At 36.1% G+C, this 14844-nt stretch overlaps 2 protein-coding genes across 5 annotated transcripts in view; one reads left to right on the forward strand and one right to left on the reverse strand.

The window, feature by feature from the left end:
• Nucleotides 1–665: 665 nt before the first annotated feature.
• LOC111076623 (YTH domain-containing family protein) overlaps nt 666–14844 on the forward strand; it is a 70241-nt gene continuing 56062 nt past the window's right edge. Inside the window, exons 1-5 of one of the 3 annotated variants that reach the window (XM_022370479.2) lie at nt 666–808; nt 877–911; nt 1118–1139; nt 1577–1672; nt 1748–1855. In XM_022370479.2, the coding sequence (XP_022226171.2) occupies nt 894–911; nt 1118–1139; nt 1577–1672; nt 1748–1855 (244 nt within the window). In that variant the 5' untranslated portion in view covers nt 666–808; nt 877–893. Of the gene's footprint in view, nt 809–876; nt 912–1052; nt 1140–1576; nt 1673–1747; nt 1856–14844 lie in introns of those variants that run through there. The other 2 variants (XM_041593708.1, XM_022370478.2) reach the window with 2 other exon arrangements.
• LOC111076625 (purine nucleoside phosphorylase) lies at nt 4075–5507 on the reverse strand. Of its 2 annotated transcripts, XM_022370486.2 has the most exons (3): nt 5329–5421; nt 4615–5248; nt 4075–4556 (listed from the first exon to the last, which is right to left on the reverse strand). In XM_022370486.2, the coding sequence occupies exons 1-3, from the start codon at nt 5331–5333 to the stop codon at nt 4518–4520; spliced, it is 678 nt and encodes a 225-aa protein (XP_022226178.1). In that variant the 5' UTR covers nt 5334–5421; the 3' UTR covers nt 4075–4517. The 2 variants fall into 2 exon arrangements, with proteins under 2 accessions (XP_022226178.1, XP_022226177.1); XM_022370485.2 differs by having other exon boundaries at nt 4615–5507.

A 14844-nucleotide genomic window follows, 5' to 3' on the forward strand; every position in this document is an offset into this window, starting at 1 on the left:
AGGGTTGATATTTGTATGAAACCGATAAGAAATTTGTTCGTGCACAAACTGTTTGCTAGGGTCTGTACAGCAGTAGTATGCCGATAGATACTAGAAAAGCAGCCAATGGTACACTACCCGACAATTTAATAAGATATGGTTAACACGTTTATAAGATCCATAATTTTTACAGCACAATCTAAAGAAAAGGGTGAGTTCGAATTATTTTGTTCAATTCCGTACAGAGCCTAGAAAACAGTTTTTGCCAGAAAAAATTTCTTATCGGTTTCATACGAATATCAACCCCGATTCTGTTCTCGAGGTGTTTTTTCGGATCTGAGTACTAGGCTAAAAGACAACTGCTAAATTATTTTGTCGGATTCGTATCTTTTTCATACGAATATCATCCCTGATTCGGTAAAAAAAAATAAAGCTGATCTATGTACTGGGCTTTATAAAATAAATTTTTGTACATATGTATTTTGTTAGTCAAATTTCCTTTAATTTGATTCTTAGTATACTGATAGCCAATCAATTCAAATCAAAAGTGTATCCACGAAATCACTATTGTCGAACCATAATCATCTCATGTAAAAACTCACGTAACATATTGGTTCACGACTAGTCTAGTCTCGTCTCGGAGATACCGCCGCTGTAAAAATTTACGGCTTAGGACGCGTTAAGCATTTTATCTACATACACTTTTGTAAATGTGCGAGTGGTGTCAGTGTGTTGTGTGGTTCTTTAAGTAGACAAAAATCAGTTTTCTAAAAGTTTTAAATAACAAACTATACCAGTCTTGAGTTTTGTATAATTTAGTTTTAAAGAGGTAATTTCGATAAATAAATATAAAAAGCTGCACTCTTGTAAACTTGGGCATCATGCATCTTTTTCCAGGTAGCAAACTGCTGCAAATGTCAGGCGTGGATCAGGTAATTTTATTTTTCATAAATATGTGTACAAACATATGTGTACATATAAATATATGAATTTATTTATATGAATACGTGCATGCATGGATGTACACACATACACGTGCACTTATGTATGTATATACGTATGTCCGGTTGTTAAATTTTGGTTTATGCGGCTTGTAGCAGGAGCATTTTTAAAATTATATATTCACTTCTTTTTGCAGATGAAAATATCAGGAAATACAGGTAATCTACTAAAAACGTTACATTGGGCTTTTTAATATTTAAAGACGTAAAATGGTCTTTCATTTATATACATACCCTTGCAGAGAATAAAATTCCTATGGCAATAGGATTGCAACCCAGGGAATAAATCGTTAAGTATACATATGTATGTATGTTTGTACTTTACTGCCGAATCGATATAGATATTGTCCGTCTGTCTGTTTCTTACTCTGTTTTTAAGTCATCTGAACATAACTGCACGGACTCCTATGTGAAGAAGAAACCACACTCAAAAGACTAGTTTTATGTGTTTTTCATAGCTCTCTGAAATAGATCGAACTCAGATTGCTAAATTAAAAGCTTAAATATGAAGGTTCGGTCTGCAAGGGTATACGCTTTGGGCGATGCGAGTCTTCCTTTCTTGTAACATTCATTAATGTCATACCAAAATCTAATAGCAAAATCGGTTGAGGAGCGTAATATACCATGGAGCCAACAAGTCGATGAAGCATCGTATGAAAATTTATCTTCTCCAAGCCATGATGATTGCTCTGGTATGATAAAAACTACTTTTTTATATCTTTCATTAAGCTAAATTATTTAATTCCTTTGATTTTCATAATAAAAAGTTCATGAAAACTCGATGCAATTCCAATATCCGCCGTTTAATCTTAAAGAGAACTATAATCTACCATGGAGTAACATGAACAAGGGTCGACAAATTTCTGCAGACCATGGTATGTATTGCTAATTTAAAATACTAAGTAATTTAAAGAAATCATCTAAACAATCGTAAACATATCTCTAAAAGAAAAAGTATTTTTCTGATTTATATTACCTATTACTTCTAACAAAACACACCGCATCCCCAAGCAGAATGGTCTGTTTGTAAACTAGGAAAGTACTTCCAGCTTTGAAAGTTTGGAAACACAGATCAACACAGACAATATCAATACATATAATAAAGTCATCAAATAGTAAACCAGGCTTCGTAAAACGTTTTATTACACAAAAAGTGTTTTGCGTGTTAGAAATATGGGTATGTACACAATAAGCTGGGCCAAAATTTAACCACAAAAATTGTTTTTTGTTTTTTGTTTTTTCAAGGGGACACCCCCCAATTCTGTTCTTTCTTATTCAATAAAATTATAAAATTTTTTTCAAATTTTTAGTTTAATATTTGGGGGTTGTTAGCACGAAAAAAAAAAAATATTTTTTGGGTAAATATACATTCAAAAAAATTGAATTCGTCGGTTTTTGCAAATAATATTTAAACTTAGAAACTAGTTCATATTGATAAGGTAAAATTATTTTATTTTTTAGTTACTGTTAAAAAATTCACGATTGGCGAAATATTTAGTTAACTAGTTCGCAAAAACGTGTGCTGATTTTTTTTTTCAATTCCGTACAGAGCATAGAAAACAGTTTTTGCCAGAAAAAATTTCCTATTCGACATGAAATGATCAAAATAAAGCTTACGTTAGAAATATACTATTTTTTGTTTTGCCGAGACGTGAACACCCACATCACCGTTAGTGCGATCTTCAGTTCATCATCTCCCGTTCTCGACGTTGCCGAGTTAGCGCCAATGTTGAGCGACTCTCGCCACGCTTCAGGATGCTTAGTCTCTTGCTATCTCGTACAGATGGCCCGCTCTTCCTCAGTCATATTCGAAAACCGTCTTCTCGATCCTTTGTCGCTATTGCTCCGGTTTTCGTACATTTTTGCGATTACGATTTTGGGACAATTCGTACGAATTGAAATTGTTTGCGCTTCGGTTTTCGTAACTTTTTCCTATCGATAGTGTTTCATTCCAAAATTGTTTTGCGATATTTGTCTTGAAAAAAAACTTTGGTTTGGAAATGAAAACATTTAAGTTAAATATGCCATCGTTTTGGCAATCCCATTATATAATAACAAAAAAATTATTGAATTAAGAACAGGACATTTTTACTCCTGGCCGATATTGATATCGATATTTTATCGATCAAATTCGCACTTTGTTGTTGTTTATGTTTATTTTTGCGAGGTAAAATATGGGTGCCATTAGAAATAAATTATTTAAATATATTAGGATATACGAAAATAAATTTTCAATTATATAAATATAGACTTAAAACACCAGAAAAAGTGTTTATTTTCATTACCGCTCGTAAAAGTTTTTATTTAGGTGCTGTGGAATTCGTTTTGAAATCGCGAGCTTATTAGCAACCGGTTTAAAATCGTAAAAGGTCTTGCGATTTACGAAAACCTGAACACGCATTGTTGCGACTTGACAGTCAAATCGCAACTTTTTTCAATTTTCGATAACCGGAGATTCAATAGATTCAAATAGATCTGTAATGCCATCTCAATCCTTTTGATACTTACTTAATACTTAAGCTGAACGCGAAGCATAAAATAAAACCAAAGCAATAACGAAATGAATATTTAATATATGATTAACCTTGTTGAACATGAATTGGTTAGCCAAAGAAATGGGAATAATCGAGCAGACGGTTTTAAAGATAAAAGCCAAAATATGACCTAAAATTGCGTTACATAAAACAGATGTGCTTTTCGATGTTGGGGTACGAAATGGCAAATTTTTGGTACATGTATATGAAATATGTAGTGTTCATTTTCGAAGTTATTAAATGTAAAAACCTTCCTTGTTTTTTTGCTATAAGCCGGCGGAGGCATCTGACGAACTTTACTGGCGTGACGTTACCAAATTTCGCGATAATAAGGGCCTAAAAATATACTGTTAACTGAGGTTTGACAAATGTTCTGATAATTTTTTAGGTGGTTCAATATGTTAGAGACTTTAAGGAGAAAATTTGATCAAGAACCATCTTTTCCTAGGAAATAATAGTAAAAGAAAACATGTCTATAAAAATACCAGAAAATACCAAAAACGTGAACTTTTTTTTATATGAATAGGTTTTTCGCATCAAAGTTAACGAAACTATATGTCAATAGAGTAAATTAGTTACCTTTTAATAAATTTAGAAAAAAATATTCCGAAAAAATTATATGGAAATCATGATTTTTGGGCCTGATGGACCTTTTGGCGGAACTGCCCATATGTGACAATTATTTTTCGAAATCGCTCGTTGTCAAATATTTTTCTGTTTTCGGTTTAAAGCGTCTATTGTTTCCCGTCACTGTGCTTTTATTCGCTATAAAAAGTAACTAATAGAATTTCCATAACGAATACAGTTTCCGTTTTAGATGAGTGTTGAATGTCAGTCAACGCAAACGGTTTTGTTTTTTTTTAATCCTAAGAAAGTCTGGGGATAAAAATCGATTTCTTCTCAGCTTCCTGCTAATATGTGTATTTGAATAATGTGAATAAATGCATGTTTTTTTTTGTTTCGTCCATTTTTTGTTTGTTTCTTATTTATTATTGGATAAATATTATTTGATTCGATTTGCAAAATTACTGCACACCAATATCTGTAAAAGTTAGTTTTTATAACTGTGGTTATTGTTAAGAATTAAAACGAAAATTTACCTTAGCTTTTAAAATATCTTCAGACCAGTCCTCTTTTGACATATTTGTTATTGCTTTGCTAAGTACCTTTTGGAGTTTTTCGACTTTGTTCTTAAACACATATATTATTTCTTGGGTGGTTGCAATTGGTTGTTTTGTGCACCAGCACTCTAGGTTGGTAACCAGTCCTATCGAGGCATATAAAATACCCGCTTCCTTGGACAATGTGGCTTCAGGACATAAAGTCATGCTGAGTAGATCCGCTCCCCATGTGCGATATATATTGTTTTCAGCAAGTGTCGAGTAACGAGGCCCTTCGAGTGTAAGAACTATAGCTTTCGAGTGCGTGGAGAGGTCAAGTTCTTGTGCAGCACTTAGAAGATGCTTCCTTGTACGCTCGCAGAATGCAGGGTACATTGGTAGATGACAGACACCGAAGGGACTGCCGAATGCACCATCATAGAAAGTCTGAGCACGCCTTGATGTGTGATCTATTAGATCGTGTGGCACGACAATATCTCCGGGTATAATATTCTCCTGCAAAGAACTAAGGGTGTGGGTTACCAAGATGTGTGTGCATCCCAATTTGCGCATGGCCCAAATGTTAGCTCTATAGTTAATATTTGTCGGCATTATATCATGCAGCCGGCCATTTCTAGAGAGAAGGGCACATTTTACGCCATCCATTAAGCCTTCAATTATAATGTCAGAAGGTTTTCCAAAAGGCGTACATACAGCATATTCCATTCGATTTTGAAGTAAGATTGTTTTATCCAAATCAGTATCTCCAATTATTCCAATTTTAATTGGGAAAGGATCTTCATTTATTGTTGCTAAATTATTTTCCATGTCTAACTTTAAATTTTAAGTGAACTTTTCGAAAATTTTTTTTTTTTATTTAATTTTATTTTTTTTTATCATTTGTAAAGATGATATTTGCTTCTAAGAAGACTTGTTCAAATCAACTATATATTTTCTAGAGATAACATTATTTGACAAAAACGAACTTGTTTTTCTCAAGAAAACCGACTTTTTCTGATAGATTTTGGGCTTTAAATTTTTTTAAACAATTATGGTTTTTTTCTGCGGCAGAATTTTTTTGAAAGAATCTTTAAAAACTGGTATTGTTTTAAGATCTTTTCAAAGGTAGGATAACTTACATTTGGTTGTAATGAATTTTGCAATTCTGAAAAGATAACACTAGTCAACACGATTTTTCCTCAAGGAACAAAACGAACTTTTTCTTAAAGATTTGGGGCTTAGAAATGGTTTGATGATATTTTTTTTTCTATGGCAGAACTTTTTTTTAAAGAATTTTTGAAAACTGGTATTTTTTTTTTTTTTTTAGTTTTTCTCACACCGTCTGGGAAATATAAAGCATTGAAATGCAAAAATGATGATTTTTGTGCGATATTTTTTACGAAATTTGGACTTTAAAAACTCAGGAAAAAATACCTTTTGGAAGGTTGCGAGCCCAACTGCCAATTGGGAACAAAGCAAAAGAAAAAGGGTTGTACATTTGGTACCTGATCGCGAACACGTATATAATTTTTTTTCGACTTCTAAGGTTGCAAACAATTTTGCATGTGTGCGATGCGTCCAGAAAAATACGTTTTTGTGCTCTTCTCTGATTGGTGTTTTCGCGCGCAAGCAAACTCCAATTTCAGTCATTGTGTTTTTGACGCACCCGACTTCAATTTTGATTTTGTTGTTATTTTGTCTTCGAGTTTGCAATAATTTATTTTATGTATGTAGAATTTTAAAATATGTTTAATTTGTTGCTACATCTGATATCTAAATCTACTTATACTATGTATATTATACATCTAAAGTGTAGATTATACAAACACAATGTAGATTAAACATCTTTTCCGCAAAAGTCGCGCATTGCATAGGGCAGAGTATGTGCGAGCCAGAAAGAGAATGAGCGTGGTCTCGTGCTGGAGCAGGAGGGGGAAGCAACCTAAAAATGATTTCTTCATTCTGGATATAATAATGATCCCATCTAATTCAGATCTAGGTCAGGTAAGGTTAGGTTGAGGCGGTTGTCGGGATCGCCAGGAACCCGACACACTTGGGCCGGTTACGGCCTGTTGTGATACCGCGTGGATCATGTCCTCTTCCCTTGTGAGACACTATGTCAGCAGTTGTCGCATCCGGATGCCCTTATGAAGTTTGCGATCTTTCTTGGACTCATAGTAGACATGTCTGATACGTCGTTCATGAAAGGTATTCCCAGGTATTGTAGCCTCCTTCTACTGAGAGCCGGACAGGAGCAGAGTAGGTGTCGACAGAAGTCGTTTTAGGGGGCACCCATCCTGTTAGCATTGGTGCCTATTCGCCAATGTCTTGTGAGGGAGCGTATGACTGAGCTGCACCTTTTTCTACTGAGCTATATAAGGCCATGTTTGCCGAGTTATGCGACATTGCGGTACAGTTTGCCACCGATTGTCTGTTAGTAGCTTAAAGTGCTCTTTTATAATGTGCTTACAAGTGGCTTACATTGTGCTTACATTGCCATACAAATGTCCTCCTTATCTTGGAGAAGGGGGATTGTAGTACCAGTTCTGGCCAGCTCATCTGCTATGCAGTTGTCTTCAATGTCCTGGTGGCCCGGGACCCATATTGGGCTAATAACAAACTGATGAGCCATATCGTGGAGAGACTTGCGACAGTTTGCCATGGTAGCCAAGCTCGATGTTAACGCATTTAGCGATTTGATCGCAGCTTGGCTGTCACTGTAGATGTTTAAATGAGTTGCCGTAGCCAACTCAAAGCTTCTTTGATCGCTATGACTTCCGCTTGGAAGACACTGCAGTGATCTGGAAGCCTGAAAGAGTGTCTTATGCTTACCTGTTCGGAGTAGATTCCCCCTCCGACCTTATTGTCCAGTTTTGAGCCATCTGTGAAGATTTGTATGGCTCCGTCTGGACCAGGTGGTCCCTCGAGCCAGTTGTCTCTGTGGGGGATAATTATTTGAAAAAGAGTATCTATGTACTCCTTCGGAAAACAGTAGTCCGTTTTTGTCGGGACGATCTCGTTTCCGTTTAGGATATTGGAGTGGTGCGTAGGACTCCACTGCACTATGGTCCCAATGACCACTTTTGTTGGCAAAAATTAATAACTCGAAAACGAAACAAGATTTTTCAAATTAGTTTCTTTTATTGTATATATATAATCAATAGGAAGGCGATTTACAAACAAAAATGGGTGTGGCACCGCCTTTTTTTTAATAATGCATATTAAAAAATAATTAATGATAGGAAATATCAAGTATTTATAACAGTTTTATTAAGAAATTAGTTTAACTAATTTTTATTAAAATTATAAAGGCGTGGCACGCATAAAAACAACAAAAATTTTGATTTGAAAAAAAAGTTGTTTGTAATTGTTGCCACCTAGAGAAAAGCCCTTGTGTCAGGGTGGAAAACGCTTTTTCCAGGGTGCTCGTTGGGTCAGAAAGTTTGCGGCTTTCTTACTGGGCATTCAACTTATTGTTTTAGCACAAAATAGAACGCCAAACAACTCTGTATTGTTGATTTTGAGGTTATATTCTACTAATGAAAATTTTAAGATTTGTGGTCAAAAGTGGTATTTCTTACTATATACATTTCAACAAGAATTTATTAATTTACATCACACAATAGATTTCAAGGTGGGACTAGGTGGGACTAGGTGGGACTCACTAAATATACTTTTTCAAAAATCAGTTTTCAATCAAAATTGGCTAAAAAAAGGACTCATTTTAACCTAAAAGTACTAAGACATCACAACTACGAGATACAGTTAACAATACAAAACACGTAGTAAAAACCCAACAAATTAAGATTCAATCAAAAAATTTGATCAGCTAATCGTATTTTTCAATTTATGAGAGATTTAAAACTGTAATTAAATTTACACTTTTTCACTGCGCGTGCTTTTCAGCAACAACAGCTGGGTTGCACAGCTGATTTTGCGAATGTGGCGCCATCTATGGGAATTTCTGGTACGCAACTTATAAGCTCACTCTTTTTCTAATACAAAGTGATCAAAACCACGGTTATTTTTTAACTTTTGAAATATGGGTTTTGGCTAAAAAAAGTGGTCATTGGGACCATAGTGCACTGATGCATAGAGCGGCAGTTCGTTGTACCTTTCGAAGGATTGACCCCCAGACCACGTGAATTTGTCCATTCAGACAGTCGCGTGAGCTTTGCAGTCATTAGATCGCAAAGTGTTTGAGGGAATTTTCCCGAGAAGATGATGGCAACATCGTCCGCGTACTTTACAGCCCCCCTCCGTCCAGGTCGCACAGAATCTTTTTGACTGCTATGTTCCATAGAAGGGGTGACAGGACACCACCTTGCGGGGTGCCTTTGTTGACATACCTTGACTGAGTGGACGATCCCATTGATGAAGTCACCATCCTGCATGTAAGCAATTGATCAATGAGCATCACCATGTGACGATCCACCCCCAGGTCAGTCAGGGCCTCCGTGATGGCCTCTGGTATGACGTTGTTGAAAGCTCCCTCCATAAATAGGAAGGGTATTAAGGAGTATTCTTTGACGTGTAGGGATTTCTCTACCGTCGAAATTACTTAATGGAGTGTTTTTTCCGTGGATTTTCCTTTTCGGTAGGCATGTTGTGCGCCTGACAGCCACTGAGGATTTATGGTTGCTCTCAGATGTAGCCCGACTAGTCTCTCAAAGGTTTTGAAAAGAAAGGATAGACTGATTGGTCTGAAGTCTTTTGGGGTTGAGTGTGAGGCTTTCCCTGCTTTGGGAATAAAGACTATTTTAGCCTTGAGGCAGGCGTGAGGCATTTTTCCCACTACCATGGTCTTCCTGAAGATGCATTGCAACCAGTTAATGGCTGTGTCTCCGGCTTTTTGTAATTGAGCCGGAATGACCTGGTCGGGACCAGGTGATTTGAAGGGGGGAACTTTTTATTTAGGCTGTGAACCAAAATGACTTTTTCTGATAGATTTCGGGATTTAAAAATTTTTGTAGTTCTTTATTTTTTTTTTATGGTGTCAAAAAAGAGTTAAGGGGTATACTAGATTTGTGGTAAAAGTGGATGTGTGTAACGCAGAGAAGGAAAATTTTCCGACCCCATAAAGTATATATATTCTTGATCAGCATCAATAGCCGAGTCGATATAGCCATGTCTGTCTGTCCGTCCGTCCGTCCGTCCGTCCGTCTATCCGTCTGTCCGTCTCGATGAGCGCCTGGATCTCAGAGACTATAAGAGCTAGTGAAACCAAATTTGGTTTGCAGACTTATGTGATATCACACTGCTACAAGTGTATTTCAGAATTTCGCCCCGCCCCCTTCCCCCCCACAAAGGACCAAAATCTGTGCCAGGAACAATTTTAAAGATACGATAAAACTAAAAACGCAGTATCGTAGAGAATGCCCATATCTACCAGATTGCCAAATCTGAACTAGATCGGATCATAATTATAGCCAGAATGAAGAAATAGTTTTCAGTTGCTTCCCCTGCCCCCTCCTGACCACAATAACGCAACTCATTTTCCTTCTCGCTCGCACACTTTGCCGCGATCAGTGCGCGAGCAACCCCTAGCGGAGGAGATGTAGAATCTAAATGGTACATGTTTAATATACATGTTAGATGTACATAGTATATGTAGATGTAGATAACAGATGTAGCAAAAAAATGTAAAATGTAAAATATTTTTTTTTTTTTTTTGAAATTCTAAATAATTATATGCTCAAAAATGTATATGCTGACTGAGTACGGGTATAAGTAGAGTCGCGTCCCCAGAAACGACTCACACGTTCCTTCTCGTTTTTTTTTAAGAATTTATAAAATTTGGTATTTTTTTCATGGTTTTTTCAGAGGTAGTGCTTCTGTTTTTCACATAACTTAAGTATCTTATATCTGGTTGCATAGAACTTTGCAGCTCTGGAAAGCTGACAAGTGCTGCTATAAATCCGACCCAGACCCTTTGTATCTGCAGCGTAACGCCTGAAACATATTAAGCTTTCAAATTCAAATTTCATCATATTTTGCGGTATTTTTTTTCTTCGAAATTTTGATTTTAAAAACTCGGGAAAAGTCGAAAGAAAAATAATTCTTGGCCAACAGTTTTGATTTTAGATAGACGCATTAATTAGTCGTCGTGTAAGGTATTGCTCGTTAAAATCTATGGATAAACGTTCATTTTGCAGCCGTTTGACCAAAACGACTCAAAACTAATTTTACCTGAAATAAGTGCTTATATTTTTCACATAACTTAAGTATCTTATATCTGGTTGCATAGAACTTTGCAGTTCTGAAAAGCTGACAAATGCAACTATAAATCGTACCCAGACACTTTGTATCTGCAGCTTAACGCCTGGAAGACATTAAGCTTTCAAATTCAAATTTCATCATTTTTTTTCGTTATTTTTTCCCGAAATTTTGACGTTAAAAACTCGGGAAAGTCGAAAGAAAAATATTTCTTGGCCAAAATTTTTGGTTTTAGATAGGCGCATTAATTAGGCGTCGTTTAAGGCATTGCTCATTAAAATCTATGGATAAACGGTCAACTTGCAGCCGATTGACCAAAACGACTGTTGACATTTGGGGAGTGTCAGTCTCAGTGGGTAGTGGGTAGGTATTGTATAGGGATGGGAGTGTGTGAGCTACTTAATAAGAGGCGGCACCACAAGCGCATCGTTTGTGTTGCTGCTTCGCGAACACCCGCTCGTTGTCCGGGACTGCTTATTTCGGTACTCTCCCTCAGAGCCAACTTAGTTGCTTCTCTTTGGGATGCCCGCTTATTAACAGCCGACCTACCCACCAGGGTAGGCCGTTCGCTATCCGCAACCTGCGGATTAATTAAATTTTTTTTTCCTGCTGTGCACTTTGAGTAAAAGACCGTTTTTGGTGCATAAACTATAGTTTTTAAGATATTGACTTGAAATTTTGTTTCGTGTATTATATGAAGTTAAATAAAAGTTTGGTTTTAGTTTTTTTTCTTTTCAATTTGACTACCCGCACAGTGGGTAAAAATAAATTTTTAATTTAATAATTATGAAAAATTTTAATTTCCATTACATTTGGAAATACAATTCTTAATAAAAAAAAAATTTACTTCAGCTCTGTATTTATGATCCAATGTACAATTTTTAGAGTGCTGAAAAAATATGTTATATTTTTGTAAAAACTACAAAATTTAAGATTATAATATATCTTTCTTCATCTATTTTAGTTTTCAATTTCGTCTGGTATCTCTTTCTCTAAATCTCTTTCAAAGGTATCACTTTCATCATCGTCACCATATTCTTCATCTGTATCATCTTCACACGAATTTTGTGACGTCTTTATGGACAACACTTAGGGATAGGATTGGCGAATCCTCTTCTGGTAGGCTTATCCTGTTGGTTTTTGTAATGCAAAGACTCGATAGTAATGGATCAGACGAATCCATAGCTCTGTGAAAAACATCTGCCATATTGTCAACCCGGCTACATTTTCTGTCATGATATTTTCTGTCAGACCTGAAAAGTTTTTGTCTTGCTTCTGATGCACATGCTAAGGAATTCATATGTCAAACTCGGGCGACCCCCTTTCTATGGGGACTCATTTCTATCATTAAGCTCTCATATTACCGGCTATGGCGTGTTTTTGTTTAAATCGATTTTTGTTTTGACAGCATCTTGGCAATGTTTATTGATGTAATAAATAAATTTTGCAATTTGATTTGATATTATCTGGTTCATTGTTTTATCAAAGCGATCGCCATTCAATTTTTCGAATATGTAACTCTTAAGGGCTTCTCGCGAGCGGTTCTTGCTTTACCAAACTTCGAGAAGACTCCCATGGCCAAACTGATATGTTGCTAGATAAACGAAATTTTTGCGAAAAGGGGCAAAAATAGTTAGTTGTATGATAAGGACACTTTTGTCGTTAACTTCTCGTTCTTACTCTTTTGCTAGTCTGTGCTAAGTGATAAGTTATACTCTACATCTCACAAATAAAATTGTTAGTTTAAATCTATAGAGATACACATATAAAACAGTTCACAGTTGGACAACAAGACACATTAATGAAAACATATAAATTAATTTACATTAATAAATACCTTCGCAAGGAATTTCCGTTTTCAGAATAATCAAATTTATTTTGTGCACAACAAAACAATTGCGCAAAGTTTTTTGCTTTGTTGCCTCTGCTTTCGGCTTCGTAAATGCCTCGGCCCGCGTCGAGTCGAGCGACAGAATACACCAACAAAATATGAAGTCTGGTGACGATAAGAGGTCCAGGGCCGGATTAGCCGTTGCCTAGGGCCCCCCCTAGGACTAACAGAAAAATTTGTTGAAAAAACAAAACTCCAAATAATGAATATAAAATATAATAGCCGATAAACATACAAATTAATCACGCAAACATAAAATTGTTTAGTGTTTTTTTTCAAATGAAAAAAGAAGTGAGCTGGCTTGTAAAAATGGAGGTCCCCAGATTGATGGTTGCCCAGGGCCCGGCTGAGGGTTGATCCGGCCCTGAGTAGGTCGAGTTTGGCTTTAAAGTTGTTATTTGTTTGTATTGTGTGTATTTACACTGTGCGCAGCTGCTGAGCTATGTGAACCAAAATGACCTTCTGATAGATTTCGGGATTTACATTTTTTTTTAAGAATTGTTTTGTTTTATGGTTTAGTTTTTTTTTAAAATCTGTTATTTTTTTCATTTTTTTTTCAGAGATATTGTTTCTATTTTTCAAATAACTTAAGTATCTTATATCTGGTTGTATAGAACTTTGCAGTTCTAAAAAGCGGACAAATGCAGCTACAAATCCGACTTAGGCATTTTGTAGCTGCAGCTTAACGCCTGGAAGATATTCTTTGCTTTCAAAATCTTTACAAACTTAGGAAATTAAAAAAAAAAAAAATTCTTGGCATACATTTTAAGTCTTAGTTAGACGCATTAATTAGGCGTCGTTTAAGGTATTGTTCATTTAAATCTATGGAGAGATGGTGGAGCTATAGTTCGTTAATTTTTGATAACTGAACGTGTTCTTTGGCATTAAATGTTCTTGACAGTTACTTTTTTCTCTGTGTTTTTCGTTTTTTATTTGGTGTTATGTTGCTACAAGTTTTTAAATGTGTGTGATAAATTTGGTTTTTTACTGCTTGTTACTGTTCTTAAAATAATTTAAGTTTTGTGGCTGTCTTCCTTTGTCATTTGAATCAGATTCCCTTATGAGAGTCCACACATAGTCGCCCAACATGTTCTCATTCCAAAAACCTTGATAACGTTGTTTCATAGATTTTAATTTTTGATGAAATCTCTCTCCGTGTTCATTACTAACGTCGCCTAGGTTTGTCGGAAAAAAGTCTAAGCAGGAAATGGATTTATAGTGACATGTTGGCTCCAATTTTTTCATAATTCTCAACTAGGTCTTGAACGATATCAACGTAATCATCACTCTTGCTGTTACCAAGAAAAATGTTTGTAACCAGTCGAAATGAGTTCCAGGCTGCTTTTTCATTCGTAGAGAAAATATTTTCAAATTCTTCATCTTTTAGTAGTTTTCTTATTTGGTGACCATCAAATACTACTTCTTTCACTTTTGCCAGCGACAGACGTGGAAAAACAGCTTTAAGGTAACTCATCGATTCACCTTCCTTATCCAGTGCTCTAACCAAATTTTTCATTAGTCCCAGCTTAATGTGTAATGGTGGTAAAATAACGTCTTCAAACTTTTCGAGAGCTGTATTTTTTATGTTGTGGAACATACGGCTTTTGGTTTCCATTGTGTAACAAAGCAGCCTTTAAACTTTCCTTACTGCTGTCGACCTCCACCAAATCGTTCAATTGTTCCTGTGAAAGAGGCTTGCAATATTTATATTCTCCTGAATGGTTATTACTTGAATCCGTTGTTCCATGCGACGACATTTCCTCTTTTTTGCGTTTTAATGGCGGTGTTTCTTCTAAAGGAGGAGCAGGAAGCGTAAGGCCTTGACCAGGTTGTTTCGGGTAACCCCATTTCATGGATCTCCCGATTCCAGTTATTTTGAATGAACAAAAGAAACATTCAGAGCCGTGAATCTATGGTTTTCTCCACAGCATTGGAGTAAAAGTAACTGTCCATACCTAGGATCACTAACCATACCAGTTCCAGTTCATACACCGAACGTGTCGCAACTGAGTTTTCTGTCCCAGCACCCCCAGGTCTTCGGCTGGGGTGCTGGGACCATTCGGCTGTGGTGCTGAGTTCGGGTCGTGGGCCTGAGACGTTCGGCATTTTTTCGACATGTTCGA

This window comes from Drosophila obscura, unplaced genomic scaffold (genome assembly GCF_018151105.1).
Source record: "Drosophila obscura isolate BZ-5 IFL unplaced genomic scaffold, ASM1815110v1 contig_194, whole genome shotgun sequence".
Lineage (NCBI taxonomy): Eukaryota > Metazoa > Arthropoda > Insecta > Diptera > Drosophilidae > Drosophila > Drosophila obscura.